Genomic DNA, 18,567 nt, shown 5'->3' with positions numbered 1-18,567 from the left:
TAGTGGTCATTTGGTTTTAAAATTTTAAAATATCAAAATAAATGGAAAATTTTCCTTCATAAACTTTGGAAAAAAAAATGGAGAAAAATGATTCTTCATTATACTACTCTAAGCTAAGTACTCTCTCCGTTCAACAATAGTTGTCCAATACATTATTTTAGGATGTTCAACAATACTTATTCACTTTATGAAATTAATGAATAATTTTACACTTACTTCCTAATTTATCCTTATCATTAATTATAGTAATTTCCCTATTATATTTTTAAAGACATTGTATTTATTAGATTTAAAGAGTGATATTAGTAAAATACCCTTTTATTTACAGTTTCTTAAGAAGTGTGAACAGTCAATAGTAGACAAGTATTGTTAGATAAAGAAAATAATATTTTTACCAAAAACAATTAACTTTTATTATCATACATTAGAAATAAGTAATTTTTTATTGCAATAATTACAAAGAGCTACAATGAGATAGATATAATTTCCTTATTGTTGATTAAAAAAATTGAGTGTAGGTCCCAAAAATATAAAATAACCTCAGAAATGTTGTATACGATATAAATTTAAATTAATCGAGACTTTAAAATGATAGTAAGAAACTAATATTATGTGGAACTAAATTTCAGATAGTATGTGGAAATGATAATGGTGTGGAAGAAAAATATAAAAACAAAAAGAATATTTTGATGGAGGTGTCATATCATGAGTAGACTTTTTATTTTTGTGAGTGTTTGCATCTATCCCTATGTTGATTTTCTTTTTTTACTCTTCTTGGGGTTTGGCTCTTTTTTCCACTCAAAACTTTCAAACTCAATCACACCAATAAATAAATTACACTTGTCTTGGTCTTTTGACCTTAATAATTGTGTATATTTGATGTACTTGTCTCCCTCCATGTATTTAAAAATGATTGGTAAAGTTTAATGATCGTGATTTATAATAGAATGAATAAAATTCTTTTAATCTTTAGTTCTTGACGTGTATGTGGATGTTTATTTATCATGTTATATCATGATAAAAGAAATTGATCGGTATATTATGTTAAAAGAAAATTCTGTTAGTGATGTTGTACGTTCTTGATTTAAATTTAGCATGACTTTAAAATGTGTCATTCGAATGTAATGTTTGCTTATTTATATATCAAATATCTCTAAAATAGTTTGCCGATGTGAGATTATTTTTATCTTAATTTGGGGTGTTACATATACCCCTTTTATGGACTTAGTGTTTTTGCTGAGATTTGCCCCATCACATGAGACTTGCCTAGACTCAATATTGAGATTTGCACCTCCGCCTTATCCAAACTTACGTAAATTGAGTTGAACTTTGGTCCACATCGACAAGATTGACACAAAGTCAAGAGTGGCTCTAATACTGTATGTAATGATCCAACCCTGCTAGTGACATTACCCTCTCTAAGCCTAGAACCTCACGACTTTAAAACGCATCACTATAATGTAGAACATGTTTACTTATATACCCAGTATCTTGCATATAATTTTATCAACGTAAAACTTTTTATCTTAAATTAAGATGTCATATGTAAATTTTTAAAACTTTGTCATCATAGCCATGGCAAGATGTAGCCTACCTAAATTATTTGTAATTCTTGGAAAAATGAAATAATTCAATTTTATATCTCAAAAATATTCAAAACTAATTGACCCCACCCCCACTCCTCTTTTTGAATCTTGTATCGTACGTTATTATGTTGTACGACATATAAACAAATGCCTAATTTATTCAAAATTATCAATAATTACTCTTTTATCCTTGGAAATTTAATTATATTATTAATTAAACAAGGGTAAAAATGTCAATAAGAGCAATTAAATTAAATTTGTATTCAGCGGGTATCGAGCTGGCCAAAGTTGACAGCGTGGTCAACGCTGAAGGTCAATATAAACCCAAATTAATTAGTACATTATTAACTAATTAACTAATTAAATTAGTTCATCAATTAATATATTTAATGTACCTAAACTCCTCGACAAATGCATCATTAACGCGGAGAGGATCGAAATAATTATTCTTTTGTTCATTTTTATTTGTTCACTTTGAACTTTGTATATCCAGTAAGAAAAATGATTAATATGGTATTTTACTGTCATACTCATATTAATTGGTGTATAGTCTTAGGTTTTGAAAAATAAGTAGTTAATGTTGAGGTAAAATAAGAAAAAAATTTTGTCTTTTGTTGATATGTTAAAAGTGACAAGTAAAAGTAAAAATATGTGTTTGAAATACTGAACAAATGAACGAAGAAAAAATTTCTTTATTGATCTATATTTATAGTACAAAAGATTATCAAGGAGCTCAACTAATAGAGGCCCCCATCAGGGGGAACCGCTCTAGCACTCCATACCAAGAATTTTTTTATACTCAAAGTTTGAACTCGAAACGTTCATGTAAATAAAAGAAATAATTAGTACTCTAATTTGATCTACATTCTGTCGATTGTTGATCTTGTTTTTATTGGGCCTGTCCACTTTTCTTTTGAAACGACCCAAACCCCTCTAGACAAGACCCAAAAAGGCCCAATACCCACACTTAATTTTAATTGTGTTTTTAATTATATATTATTTTTTTTAAAATTGTGGTAGGAGATGAAGATTACAAAATGGGAAATTGAATCCTCAGACCTTGGGTAACCAATCGACTAAGCTACTAATATTCCACTTATAATAGAGGTTAACCTGAGACTTATTTCGAACGATAGACAAAACCCTAAGGTGTGTCTGATATAGAAGATTTATTTTTTATTTTTAACATTTGATAGGTCAAAATCTTTTGCTAAATAATAATTTTCTTGAAATTCAGGAAAATTACTTCAGTAAAGGGAGCAGGTAAAACAAGTTTCATGAATCGATTCTAGTACCTTGTCTCTTCTCCACCCCCAACAATCGAACACCCACTACCCATTATCGTCACTTGACTATCCCCACGACGCCCCACCCTCATTTTTTATAATTACATATAAATATTCTTGGGATATTGGATATTTTTAATTTTTCTGCATACTTATCTAACACTGGAAAATAAGTAAGAAAATCACTTATTTTCTAAAATAAAATAACAAAATTAATAAGAAAATCCTTCATATACCAAATTTAAACCTTTCCCATTAAGTTCTTATTATAACAAAAGGCACGTGCTTGCTTATAAAGGCTTAAGAAGAAAAAAATTGGCTTTGGAAGCAAAAGCTAAGAAAAGTAACTTTATGTAAATTATTAGAAAATTTTATATAGTCTAGATTAATCGAAACAAGACATAAAACTTTTTCTTGAGAAAAGTGCAAAATCTTTGAAGATATGAATTGATAATTTACCTTTATATTACTTCTTCTCTCCAATAATACTTCCCTTAAGAAACTATAAATATAACAGTAATTATACTATATGATTCGTTGAATATATTAAATACAATATTTTGAAAAATATAGTAGAGAATGACTATAATTAACAATAAGAGTAAATTAGGAACGAAATGTAATTATCTATTCCCTCCATCTCATTTTATATGTCATTCCTTTCTATAAATAGTTGATCCATAATACTTGTCATTTCATAAAATTAATGCATAAATTAGCATATTGTTCCCCTTTTTATCCCTGTGAGTTATTAGCATTGAAAACATACATTTGACCAACTTAGAAAAGTTAAGTAAATAATTTCATGTTCATTGAGTAAATTAATTCATTGATAGAAAACTTGAGTTCCAAAAAAATTAAATAAGGGTAGAAGGGTAAAGTTACATCATTTCTTAATGCAAGTGCAAAATAAAAATGTGACATATAAAATGGGACGAAGGGAGTATTGATTTCATAAAGTGGACAAGTATTGTTGAACATTCCAAAATAATAGTGGACTACTATTGTTGAACATGGGGAGTATATCATTTTTTGTCATTTCATACAAAATTCAAACTCGTAGTTTTAATGATATAATGAGTTTATTATCGAATATCTTAAAAGTTGAACCCATTAAATTTAACTTTTCGATCTGTTTTTGTCTAGACGACCATTTATCTCTCATTTAAACATATTGATTAATATTCCATTGATTGAAATCGTAAGCATACCATTGAAAAGGCAAAAATAATTTTTTATTTTTCCAAAATGTTTAAAAAAAGAGAGAGGAAGATTAAAGACATTTAGTTTATCAAATGATTAATATTTGAAATCGTTTAATTTTTGCCTGCTTTTTATAAAGATCTCTCGTGTATCTACGATATATTCGATCAATTTCACAATCGATAAAGGTAATATGTCTTAATTCTCCGACGTTTCCTACCAACAATTATAAGAAATAAAAAATCTAAAGGATGAAATGAATTAGATGCACTAAAATTTTAAAATTATATTTATAAAATTTTCCGTGCACAAATAATTATTTTTATTTAATCAACAAGTATCATTTTTGTTCCATGTGCTATGCATGTTAGGGTTAACCGACCAAAATAATTAAACAAAAATATCTTCTCAATCATATGCTTCTGATCTTTATAATTTTTTAATTTTTTTTTATGTGTTTGTGATGATTTTGTCTAATATTTCTTATTAGTAATCATAATTATTACTTATTAGGAGGTATAATTACACTTATGGTCCCTTATTTATGAGCAAATCGTAAATGTTAGACTAAACATATATTTTGGTCCCTCCACTATAAAATATTTATGAATTTAATGAAAAAATTTAAGTTTTAAAACCATGTAATCATTTTATTTATTTATTTTGCAGAGAGAAAATGTTTTGGATACTTTCATGACGTAGATAAGTTATAAAATTAGTCATTTGCGAAAAGTTGGTAGTAAAAAATACACCAGTAGTTCTTTAGGATGTATAGTCAGATCATCTCTTATATTAGGTTATACACTATATTTTTTGTAACAACATTTGTTATAGCACCTAAAAGATAGTGAAACAAACAACGTTGTTGAAATTTTGTTAATGACAAAAGTAAATATGATACGATTTGCTAACGATAAGGTTAAAAATTCCAGTAATAACAAGGGCAAATATAAGACAATTTGTTAATGCTGAAATTTCGTTAATGGCAAAGCTAAATATTAAAGGATTTGCTAATGTTAAAATTTTGTTAATGACGAAAGTAAATATGATACGATTTGCTAATATGAATGAATTGAAAATATAACAAACGATAAAATTGCGTGCCTTTGGATAATGTTACAGTAAAAAATTGACTATTTCCCTTCTTCTTCTTTTTTTTAAGAAAATAGAAAAAAAAAAGCATTTATTTTTCTAAATAAAGGGTCATAACGGTTTTATATGGCATTTATTTCAACATTGAATGAGTTCGTATTTATGGTTTTTGGTTGATTATTTCAAAGGTGAAGCATTTAAGGCATTACCAAACTTTTTTTTTATGACAAGCAAATCCGTGATCACTATTTTTTTAATATGTATATGGTAAAACTCTGCTCTACTGATTTATTTTTTACTTGACACAACTATTAAAAAAAATAAAAACTGACATAGTGAGTTTATCATTTTACCCCTATTAATTGATAGAATTCCAAAATCAATTTACTTAGAGGTTTTACCTTTTTTCAAAAACATTAATTCTCTAAATAAATTGAGGGTATAATAGGTAAATAATATTGTCTTTTCTTGATTTGTCAAAAATAACAAGTAAAAAGGGACAGGGGAATAGCCGACAAATCATACATGAAAAATAAACTACAGAATTAGACAAGTGTCGTGAAATGTGGGGTGTAATTTCATATAACACTAATATTCATTATGATTTAATGATAATTAGTTTAAGAGATTTTTTGAGATATCATAATTGCTAGAGTTAATTTTTTGCTTATTCATATAGCGACAACCTTAATTATTGATGGAATGATGTGTGAGTGTCTTACAATTTAGGCCCATTTTGGACCAAAGATGAAACAATGTTCTAAATTATTGAAAAATTCTATTAATTTCTCATTGATTCTTGAAAGACAAATTCCACTAGCCAACAAACGTAGCTACCACACAATTGAAGTTAGATTAAGTGTATTATTATTGGGCCAAATAGGGCCTACCCTCCATCACATTTCTTTTCAAACAAATGGGTGAGATAACTTATGGGAGTAGTGGATTGGTCGGTTCGATTCGATTTGATATATTATTAATTATCAATTTTTGAATATATTAAATCAATAAGATATTTTTTTATCGGTTTATCGACTTTTGTCCTTTACGGTTCGATTTTTGGTTTAACCAATAAGAAGATGTTCATACAATAAATATATGACTTCTCTAACAATTTCGCACGGCTGGACAATGATGTAACTTTGAATAATGCTCATAAAATAAAAATAGTAGCAACAAACATGAAAAGAACTATACAAGTGCAACACAAATAAAAGAACTAGGGCAATAAAGTGAATTGAAGGCTAAAGTACAAAGATAGTAACCAATAAGGTACTGATTTTAATATTTAATATTTATGTAGAGGTAAGGAGTAAATTATTGCCGTCTTAATGGATTATCGATAAACCCAATATTGAAAAATCAAACCAAATTGAAAATTTTCTTTTGTAAAACCATTAAAAATCTGTTAACCCAATAAGTAAATAACAATAAATCAATAACATTTCCTTCAATTCGATTTATTAATCGTTTCGATTTTTGCGAACTCCTAATTTTATTTTTTTGATATTCGGATCAGCAAGACACACTTTAATTATTTCATAGAATATGTGTTACTTATCATTAACATGTGTTTCGAATAGTTCTAACCACCAACAAGGACGAAGCCAACATACATTCAGGGGTTCATCCGAACTCCATTCGATGGATAATATTACTACTTATACATAGTTAAAAAAAAAAAAACTTTTGTATGTATATATAGTAGATATCGAACCTCCTTCGGTTAGTTCGTGTGTTTACTTCTTCAAATTTTGAACCCCCTTGTTAAAAATTCTAACTCTGCCACTGATCACCATAACTAAGGTTGATGGGATGGATTTTTTCTTTTGGTCTTTGGTGAAATTTGAATTCTAATTTTCTATATTTTGTACATGTGAAAACAATATATTTGTGATGATTACGTCATTACTAAAAATAAATATTTTTTCCATCACAAATCAATGAGAAATTTGTGTTATTTTGAATCAACTCTCTGGAAACACGCATGATAGAAAACATATTCGCACTAAAACACTACGAAGCTTTCTAATTTTTTCGTATGAAAATACTGCTATTTTTTCCCTCACCAATTCAATTAAAATATCCGTGAAAATAGCAAGTTAGCAACTGAATATTTTTCAATGAAAAATATTGAATACTTAGTAGTAGTACATGTTAAAAGCAAGTGAGACATTTATAAAAAAATATATTTTCAGATGTGTAAATAATTCAAATATATCAAAAAATGTTTTTATATAGTGTAAATAGTTTATGCCATACCAATCATGCTAATTTTAGAAATTAGGAAGTTCAACAAAAAAAATAATATATATACACCACTAAAACCTAAAAGAAAATCTTCACAGAGATTGTGTGATGCCCTACTTCTTGTGTGTGAATATTTCTTTTATAGACATGGGGCACATGTCTCACTTATTCTCTCAATGAAACCAAAAATGTATAGACCCTTCATTCATTGCACACAAGAAAATCTTGTAGCTTAGTCATGGAATATATATGAGTTATTCTGTCGTTTGGTTAGAAACAAGTTATCCCAGGATTAGCTATTTTGGGATAACTTATTCCATCACTATGGTATAAATGGTGGGATAAGTTATCACAAACATGTCAACCAAACAAGAAACAATTTTTTTTATTCCATCACTAATTATTTTTATCCCTCACACCAAATAACCTCTTAGTGTCGAAGTCAGAATTTTCACGATCTGTCAAAATATATATATAAAAACAGTAAATATTTTAGAGGAACCATGATTTGATATGGAAAAGCTAGCATGCTAGTGAATTATCATATGAAATGAAAGTAAAGGCATTGTGTATTAATTATGTTGTGCAAATAAGTTGCCAATTGGCCAAGAAAAGATATATATCCTAATATGGCTATATCCATAAGAGCCGGCCTATGAATATGCTTTGTATTTATAACCACTAAAACTTACTGGTCATTCCTAGCAAACTCTCATTCATATTCACCAATTAAGTGATGGCAAATGGACGGATTGAGAGCGGGTCAACATAAAACAGGAAATAATTCAATTTGTTCATATTTGTAAAAGCGGGTCGGGTGATAGAATGAGTTGGGTGGTAGATATGTTGACCTAGATTTTCATGAGTAAATGATATTCTACTTTAAAATTCAATATTAGAACTAATCTGATAATTCATTTATAAAAAAAATAGTTTGGAATAATGGTTATCTACATTACATTCAAAGTCAAAGTACAATTCACCAAGATTTGACTTGGCCCCGACCCTAAGAACCGACCTCGGGATCGAAAGGTCAAGGTCGAGAGTCAGGTCTTTGGGTTTGGAGTAGGGTCCCAAGTCGACCAGTTTGGGTCCGAATTCTCAGTCTCAGGTCGAGGGATGGGGTCGGGAGTCGAGTCCAAAGTTAAGGTCGGTTCTCATGTCGATCTCACGTCAAGGGTTAGGGTCGGGGAATGGGTTTGGGAGTCAGGTCCCGAAGTCATGGTCGATTCTCAAGTCGGTCTGGAGTCGATAGTTAGGGCCGAGTCACAAGTTGGATTACAATTTGAAGCAATAGTAAACTTGTTTTGGTGTAACCTATAGGTCACAACTTCAAATCGTGGAATCAATTAGTAATACTTGTGTCAAGGCAAGCCACCTACAAGTACAACACATACCCTTGGAGTACGACACCTTGCGTTAATATAAAATGCTTCGTACACCGAGCAACCTGACCATGAAACTATGCATGAGTCAAAGCAAGTAAATCATTGAAAATCACTCATTATTGTCATCATCATATGTAACCATAAACTAGTAAACAACACACATTAGTGACACCATGAGAAATAGCAGCCACTCAGAAATATATATATATATCAGTGCAGCCGTCTTTGACTAATCTGTAAAAAATTGATATAATCCACAAACAAGAAGGTTTATAAAATGCACAACACAACAAAAGTTCAGTGTCATCTACAGGAACTGACTTAAAGCAAATGCTAAAGCCATCAAGATTAAAGAAAAATCCAACCAAGACCACTATTAAAAGATAGAATCCAAGTCACTGATAAGCACAAAACAAAGAAAAAGAAAAATATCACTAACATTTTGTATTGTCACTTCTACTCTTACCTAACTAATGAGCTAATAAACAAGATAAAAAAAAATTGGTGGACATTGTCAAATATTGTCCCAACAAAAACTTGAGTATTTTACTCAATACTGACTCGCACCAGCACAGTTACTGAATAACTCAGCCGACCAAAGCTGAGGTTCAAATTTCAGCAAAAACATAAACAATAAGCAATTTGTAACTTTGGAGGACAGAGTTACCAGCACTTGTGCTGGAAGGAGGTAGCGATACTCCATGAATTAATCGAGATGCACACAACCTGTGACACAAACACCAAATATCTACAATTGTCTAACAAAGTTCATGCATATTAGCAGAATTGGACAGTAATACAGATTATACTGGTAGAGACAAACTCAATATCTGTATCCCAACTCAACACTTCATACTAGTCCTTCAGCTCTAGTATCAAGCCAAAAAAAAAAACTTACTTGGAACAAGAAAAACCAGCAAGTTATAGTCAACATAAGGTCATTATGTTAAACTCACTGCTTTTTTCGTCGAACAAGTTGATGTAACACAACATAGAAAACAAAGTAGCCCTCAGATTCGAGTTTCAGATTCGTCCAGCAAACAATTCTTCGGCTTCAACAATCAAACATGAAGACTGCTCAGAATATAATCATCATTCAACCATGAGAAGAGAACTGTGTGTATAAGTTCCATCTTCTTTCTTTTATTCAAACAAGTAGACAATACATTGCAGAATGCTTCATTACATAAAGGGGTAAAACCAAAGTAAGATGATCAAATCCCTCAACCAATTAGAACACTGTAACCTTCAAAACTTCCATCTCGAGCGAACACCACCTTCTGCAACTGTTAAAACTGCTTAGCAAGTACATTTCCAGCAACTGCCACAAACATCATTCTCAAGATTCAAAAATGTATCATTTCCAATCCATGCAAATGACAAAGGTAAGTAGGAAGGATTAAAAAACAACCAAATCTTTGTTAGGAGCTCTTCTTTCTGGATTTCTATCTTAAAAGCATATAATAAAACAAACTAAGTTCAAAATTCCTAGTGGATTTTGATGGAAAACCAAAGCAAATCACTGACCATCAAGACCATTACAACAAAAACCTATAGTCTATGCTAACTATAGTAAATGAAGAAAATATCCGAAAAGACGCTGAAGATGACTCACTACTGTTCTACTCTATATCCACAAGCTTCATGAATCAACATTCCTCCCACTCCAATCTTATGCTTTCTCATCTCCAAAACCTTCCGGTGGGAGTTGGAATGCGCAGCAGCCGAGAAAGAAGGGCTATTAGCCGGGCGATACTCTGGCAACAGCCTGCCTGACTTATAGCGCACCCCACAAGCATTACACAGTGTTTTCGGCCCCAGAGGGCCTGCCCGCCATTGTGGGGTCTTATCAGCTCCACAGTGTTGGCACCTCCTCCCAATGCTAGCAGCACTCTTAGCTGAATTCATTGGTAACGAAAGCAATGGCTCACGCTGCTTAACGTTCTTGAAACTTGGTTGTGTCACCGGCAGACAATGCTCGCTTGGCATGTCAGCAAACCCACCTCTCCGTCTTCTACGTCTTCTCTTGCTCCGTGCACGAACAGGGTAATTAACCGGAACTTTTAAGTTGACACAGCAGCTCGTATAAGCATTTCCATTAACAACACCATTGCCACTGCTGTGACTAGTGCTGCTACTATTCTCCAGCACCGAAACCGGGCTATGGTGATCAAATACCATACCCGGGTTCTCGGAAAGAATGCCAAACTCTATCGCTGGAAATGCATCTTTGTTTGACAGCCATTCCAATTCTTCTTCTACACATTCCTGCAAAATGCAATATGTTAATAATCTCAACTAAGCCACTTATTTCAAACAACCTCTAACTCTTCTCTTTTTAATTGTTCAATTTACAAGTTTTCTTATAAGAAATATCAATTAACTGTATTATTTAGATTATATCAAAGGGTGAAAACTATCTAGGAAGGAATCTAGTTAAGTACTAGGCTTAAGCCATTGTAGACAGTACAAGAACAACAACATACACCGCGAGATACCACAAGTGGGGTCTGGAGAGGGTGGAGTGTACGTAGACCTTACACCTATCTTGTGTGCAACGGTAGAGCCAGAATTTCCACTAAGAGATGTCAAAATATGAAAAAGTAAAATCGCCTAGAAGTCAAGGTATCATTACGTATAAAAAAAAATAATTTTAACTGGCTACACACTTTAATTTTCCGACAAAAGGGGTGTTGTGTGGCTCCGCCACGGCTTGTGTGAGGTGGATAAGTCATTAATAGACACTCGACTCAACAAAGCATAAATTGAGGAAACAAAAAGTCAATATTTCCAACTAGTACAATTCACAACTTTAACAAATTGGAGAGTAAATAAACATTGATGTTAGGGGCAAAAATGTCTTTGTACATTATGAAATGCAAGTTGAAACTGATATGGCACATTTATTTGTACAGCTCAAACATAGTGACAACCAATAAAGTCATGTTGTAGACATTCCAAAATTCCCAAAATAACCCCACATTTCATTTCTTTCAACAAAAAAATCCCAAATTTTATTAATAAATTAAATTTAATTAAATTCCAAAAAAAAAAACTTTTTTTTCTTAATCACCAGTCCCCCACATGTCATTCATCCATGATTCTGTAGCCTTAGGGTTTCAAGGGCAAAATAGTCCAAAAAAATTAAATTCCCTCTAAACACCTCACAACTTTCACCCTGTCAATCAACTTTCTAAGTCTTCCCCCAACAACCGTTTCAAAACTGCCCACCTTTTACACCATCATTTACAAAAATACCCTCCAAACCCCCAGAAGTTTTGTTCAACTCACCGGAAAACACCGGTGACAACATTTCCGGCCAAAAAAACTTCTGGGTAGTCTCAAAAAGGGTAAAATCGAACAAAAAAACTTAACAACCAGTGAAATTTGAGTGACTTACAGGGTGGGGAAGAAGACTAACAAGAGGGTTTGTTGAAGACGAAGAAGAATAAGAAAGTGGGTCTTTGCTAGTAATAGTTGATTTTTCATCATCTTCTTCAACAGTTTCATCTTCCAAAGAGAAGTTGAGAAGGTCATCATCCACCATGAAACATGCAGTTGGGTCCAAATCCTCCATTTTCATTTTTTTTTCACACAGAGAGAGAGCAAAAGGGAGAAATTGAAAGAGGAAAAATGGAATAAGGGTTTGGTTTGATTTTGTTTAGAGAGAAGAAAAAAAATCAAAAGGAAAAAAATAAATAAATAGTGAGTGGGTGGGGGTGGGTGGGGAAAAGATTGGTTCTCTTTTTAAGGAGTGTTATTATTATAGGAGATAAAACGCTCTCTAATAAAAATAATAATTTCAGTCCTGAGAATAAAATCGTTTTTGATAATTATATTTTAACTCTAAAAAAATTCAAAAATTATTACTTAATTAAATAGAAATATTATAAATTTAAATATTTGTATAATTTAGATATTTGTAATCTTTTCTACATTTAATATTGTGAAAATATATATCTTAAAATATTGGTCAAAGTTTATAATGTTTGACTTTAAAAGGAAAATATGAAAATATTGTGATAAATATTTTCCTTTTATTTCCCTACTCTATATTTCCAATGGGAAATTATTATTTTTTCACATGGTATTTGGATTATTAATTATTATTTTTTATATAATTTAGATATTCAAAATTAATATTTGTAATCTTTTTCATATAATTTAGATATTCAAAATTAATATTTGTAATATTTTTCATATTAATACTATGAAAATATATATATTAAATATTGGTCAAAGTTTATAGTATTTTCCTTATTTTTTACTAAATTATTTTCCTTTTATTTCCTACTCTATATTTCCAATGGGAAATTATTATTTTCACATGATATTTAGATTAAATTAATTAATTAATTTTGTATAATTTAGATATTCAAAATGTATATTTCTAATCTTTTTTATATTAATACTATGAAAAAATATATATATTAAATATTGGTCAAAGTTTATAGTAATTTCCTTATTTTCTACTAAATTATTTTCCTTTTATTTCCCTATTCTATATTTCCAATGGGAAATTATTACTTTTTCACATGATATTTAAATTAAATTAATTAATTAATTTTGTATAATTTAGATATTCAAAATGTATATTTGTAATCTTTTTTATATTAATACTATGAAAAAATATATATTAAATATTGGTCAAAGTTTATAGTATTTTCCTTATTTTCTACTAAATTATTTTCCTTTTATTTACCTACTCTATATTTCCAATGGGAAATTATTATTTTTTCACATGATATTTAGATTAAATTAATTAACAATTAAAATGATAGCATGTAATATTTAATAATAATTGATAAATATATGTATACAAGATATGTATTTTGCATTAATTACCAGTTTCAAGCATTGATTTTTAATTATTATTTTAAGTTTTCCTTGTTATAATTTAATAAAGAAAATTAAAACTGTTTTACTTTATTCTTTTGTAATTATGATTAAATTAAATTGGATTTGCCATTTTAAAAAAATTAACATGGAGAAAATAAAAATGGAAAACAATATTTATGTGATCTTGGAATTATTTGATAACTGAAAATCTATATTTTTGTAGTTACTATTATTTTGACTTTTGAATATTGAAGTAAATCTATTTTTGTTTCAAGTTTGAATATTTTATATTGAAGTAAATCTATTTTTATTTCAAATTTGAATATTTTTATTTGTCGCGATATGCACATTTATTATATATTTATATATGATAAAATATTAACTTTGCGTTATTTCAACGCAAAAGATTATTTAATTTGAATAAATGTGAAATTATCTCAACTTGTCACGATATGCACATTTATTATAGCAGAGATATACATCAAAAAGAATATTGACTTTATGTTATTTTCACGCAAGAGTATGCAATTTTATTCTTATTTTTATGAAGACGGAAAAATTATTTTCGATATACCTCTTCAATTCAAGAATAGATGGAAATTGCATATTGATTATTGGATATAATATGTACTACTATTGGAAAATTTATGTTCATTATGATCCTTTGAAATTCAAAATTTGAATATTATATATTACATTTAAGGAATGAAATCTTTTTTGCAAATTGTAACTGTTCTCATATTTTTATTATTCATACATAAATGTTGATAAAAATAAATAAATAATTTGAGAAGGTGTTTAGAATGTGGAAAAGACATCAATTACTTTCATATTAAGGAAAATAAAATGAAATTCTATCCTTTCGAATTCATTTACCAAGAAATAAATGTTTTATTTAGTTATACAATTAAGTTACTCTAATTTATATAATTACTTGACTAATTTAACACTTGTTTTAGTAAAATAATTAGTATTTATAAATTATTTTGTAGTCAAAATCTTTTACTTCCTGATCCATTTTATGTGACACAAATTATTTAAAGTTCAAAGATTTTATTTAATAAATTGTTAATAATCATTACTTATTATACTTCTTTTGTTATTTTTAAATAAATATGCAAATTTTATTGCTAAAAAACTTGATCATTCGTCCAAATTTAACAAAGAATTAGATAGTTTCATACTCAATTGAAATGAACCTCATATTTTACGGCATATTGAGGCTAATGCATGTTAGCTAAAACTTAAAAGAAGAGATGATTGAAATATTGCAAACATTCTGACAATAACGAATTATCAATTTCATCTTTGAACTATTGATAGATTTAAAAATACTCTTGAGGCTAATGCATGTTAGCTAAAACTTAAAAGAAGAGATGACAAAAATATTGAAAACATTCTGACACCAAATTATTAGTTTCATTCTCGAACTATTGATAGTCTTTAAAAATACTCTTTAATTTGACTAACTGAATGTAAATACACCCCGACAAGGGCAGAGCTAGGTGGGGGTTCATAGGTTTGAACGAATCCAGTAGCTTTTCCGTAGACCCTATATTTGTATAAAAAAATTAAGTAATAACCTGTGAACCCCAAAAAAAACTGATTAATAACTCAATGGTAAGGAAAAGGAAGAAAATTTAGAACCCCAAACTCCTAATACTGGCTCCACGTTCACACCCCGATCTTATAATATGAGTGAAATATACCTCTAAATTTTGAATCAAACGTGTTCGTTATCGATATTTTATTATGTGTTTAGATGCCCGATTATAATAATGAAAAGGCAATATTGAATAGTCCAAATGACTGCTACATGACAAGTGAAAGTACACTGAACGTTTGCATGAACATGAACAATACCTGTCTTGTTACTTGTTAGGATATAATTGCCAATAAATTTGATCACAAGGGTATTTTTGTCTTTTACTAGAATGCGGGCCGCTTACGAAACGGGTCGGGCGATTGAACCGATGTGTCCTTGTTCCCATAGGCTCCAAATCACACGTCAGACAGCCAATCATAAACCGACACGTATTTTTTGTTTTTATTTTAATTTATGGAAAAAAAATCTTTTGACTTTAAGACACCGCACGTGGCGGCGATAATCTTGTGATTTTTTTATTATCCATTAAATTGTAATGATTTGAGATTTTTTTAAAAAAATTATTATTATTATTTTTGAAAAATATTTTGAAATTAGTGAGTCAAAGGTTTGAAATTTAAATGGAGAAAATCTAGCAATAGTTTGGATATAAGAATTGTGAAATTTGAAAAAAAATATTTATTTATAAGTTGAAAATGGTTATCTGAAATTTGAAATTGTGATTGGATATGAATACTGATTGATGTTATTTTATTTTATTTTGATATTTTAGAGTGATTTTATAAGAATATTATGTTCAAACAATTTTGTAGAAATATATTTCGGAACAAAGTGAGAACTATTCACGGTCAAAACTCAAAAGGGTAGTTTATAACAAAATTATAATGCATAAACTAATTACTTATATGATTAATAATAATGTATAAAACAATTACATACTTTAAAAGAATAAAAATTATATACACCCATATGGTGAAATAGTTTAAATACTTTACAAGTTTATATTCTTTGAATTTACTATTAGTATATGTTTTTTTTCTGATTATTATATTCTAAGTTATTACTATTATATATCTCCTTTTTCTTATTGATTTTGTTAGGCTCGAGTTGAGCTAATCAAACATAACCTTTCAACTTCATAAAATATTAGTAAAACTACATACATATCACTCTCTCAACTTTCGAGACATTATTTGTAAAAATACACTGATAACCTTTCAACTTCACAAAATATGAGTAAGACTACGTACACATTACTCTCTCAATTTTCGAGACCTCACTTGTAAGAATATACCAACGGTACGTTGTTATTGTACCTTCTAATTTGTCCCTTAATAATTAATTTTCAAAAAAAAACCATGTAGGGTCCACTTGCATGTTCACGTGGGACCCACCACGTTTTTTGAACCTCCGTGAGTAGTTTTGATGCCTCCAACTACTCTCCCATTTTGCATGTGACACTCACGTGTGTCCTTTAGAAAAAGAGAAATGTTATGTGCCTTGCATAACTTTATTCGTTATTCTATGTCGTGCGTATCGGACATCGAATGAAAAATAATAAAATATTTATTTATTATTCAATAATTGAAGGTATGGAATCACATTTGTTATGGGTCACTTTTAATGTAGATTTTTTGATATGAAATTCAAATTTAATTAGATTATAATATAAATATTGAATATCAGATGAGATATTTAAAAAATAATTGTATTCATGATTTAATATTTAAATAAAAACAAGTACTTGAAGAAAATCACTAGTGCTTAGTGACCCTCAACTCAATTATTGATAAGTCAAGGGTTATATATATTAGGATCTTAATTTTTATTTTTTCTTGTTTACAAAAGTCAATCGAATTTATGTATTAATAATTAGACATTTAACTTTTAGTTTGTTATAGTTATAAAATAAAAAATAATGTTAAGTTAGCCGGCAAGTAAAGTGCTATTCATCCGATGGTTAGATTTGATTTATCGATTATCGTGATAAGTAAAATGTTAAATTTCTTTTTGATTAACAAGTTTTTGATGTATAATCGCACGTGATATTTTAGATAAAAAATTTTATCAGATTGAAAGAGGAAAGTGATAAATTTATATGTCATACAAAAATTCACATGATACGTGTGCTTTTGTGTTAGATTATGGTATAACTCGAGGAATAAATTCATAATATTTATTGAGTCAAAATGATACGTGCCACAAATTTGGTTCATGACATATCTAAATGAACTAATATTTATATAATTCTTGGAAGTACATTATTGTCCCTTCTAAGTTGAGATAAAGCAATCATATAAGCCTCAACAATTATTTGATTGAAAACAATTAAATATTTTTTCCCCTAGTAATAAAGTAAAGCTACAAGAACAACAAAGTCTAGATTCCTCTTTTTGCTTTGTTGACAAAGAGTATAATTAGTGCTTCTAATTACTTATACATTTTAAATTTGTAACATTCAATTTTCATTCATATTCCTTAGTTTTATATTCTCTATCATGTATCACTCAGAAAACAAATAGTAATAATATTAATTCTTAATTAATACGATACTTTTTCTAGTTGAGACAACTGAAAAGAATACTTAAACTTATATCTAAATGAGAGATCATTCTACTTTATTGTAGCAATTTTAGATATGTCAATTGTGATATTCTACATAAATCCATGTTCAAATGAGGTCAAGCAAGCGAGCTTACTATGCATGGTCAACTAAATTTATCGAGTTGATTCAAAGGATCAAAAATCAAGTTATTAATGGCATTCCCGTTTAGACCCAAGAGCTTCTATTTTTTTCAAGAGGTGATTTCGCGAATCAACCAATAGAAAAAGATGGCTCATATGTTGTTTGTCTATCATATCAAAGGCGTTGTTGGTAGGGGTGTGTATGTATGGTATATACCGAATTAACATATCATATAATTTTTTTTGATATTGTGGTTTTGATAGTATGGTATTTGATATGGTATATGGTATATATTTTATTTCTTTTTATATTCGGTATGGTATTTGGTATTTAGAAATAACGTATCGAAATATCGAATACCATATATATATATATAGGCCTGACCGGATATCGTTTGTCCACAAACAAAACAAAAACAAGGTTGTTGATGGAATAAGGACTGCTTTCAAACCTGAAAGAGATCCAATAACTTCAACTTAGACTTAGGGCTGGCCTTGCCTTATTATTATTATTAATATACTAACAAATATGCAACCTAGTATTAGTATAAAATATTTAGAAGTTGAAACTTTGACTACTCTATTTTGATTGAAATGTAATTGATTAGAAGTAGTTGTTTGTACTTATTTCC

At 29.1% G+C, this 18,567-nt stretch overlaps 1 protein-coding gene across 1 annotated transcript; it reads right to left on the bottom strand.

The window, feature by feature from the left end:
• Positions 1–10,206: 10,206 nt before the first annotated feature.
• Positions 10,207–12,488, bottom strand: LOC125870746 (GATA transcription factor 1-like). The gene is made up of 2 exons (XM_049551249.1): positions 12,206–12,488; positions 10,207–11,073 (listed from the first exon to the last, which is right to left on the bottom strand). The coding sequence occupies exons 1-2, from the start codon at positions 12,386–12,388 to the stop codon at positions 10,420–10,422; spliced, it is 837 nt and encodes a 278-aa protein (XP_049407206.1). The 5' UTR covers positions 12,389–12,488; the 3' UTR covers positions 10,207–10,419.
• Positions 12,489–18,567: the final 6,079 nt, after the last annotated feature.

This window comes from Solanum stenotomum, chromosome 7 (genome assembly GCF_019186545.1).
Source record: "Solanum stenotomum isolate F172 chromosome 7, ASM1918654v1, whole genome shotgun sequence".
Classification (NCBI taxonomy): Eukaryota; Viridiplantae; Streptophyta; class Magnoliopsida; order Solanales; family Solanaceae; genus Solanum; species Solanum stenotomum.
This window is presented reverse-complemented; position numbering and strand designations above follow the sequence as displayed.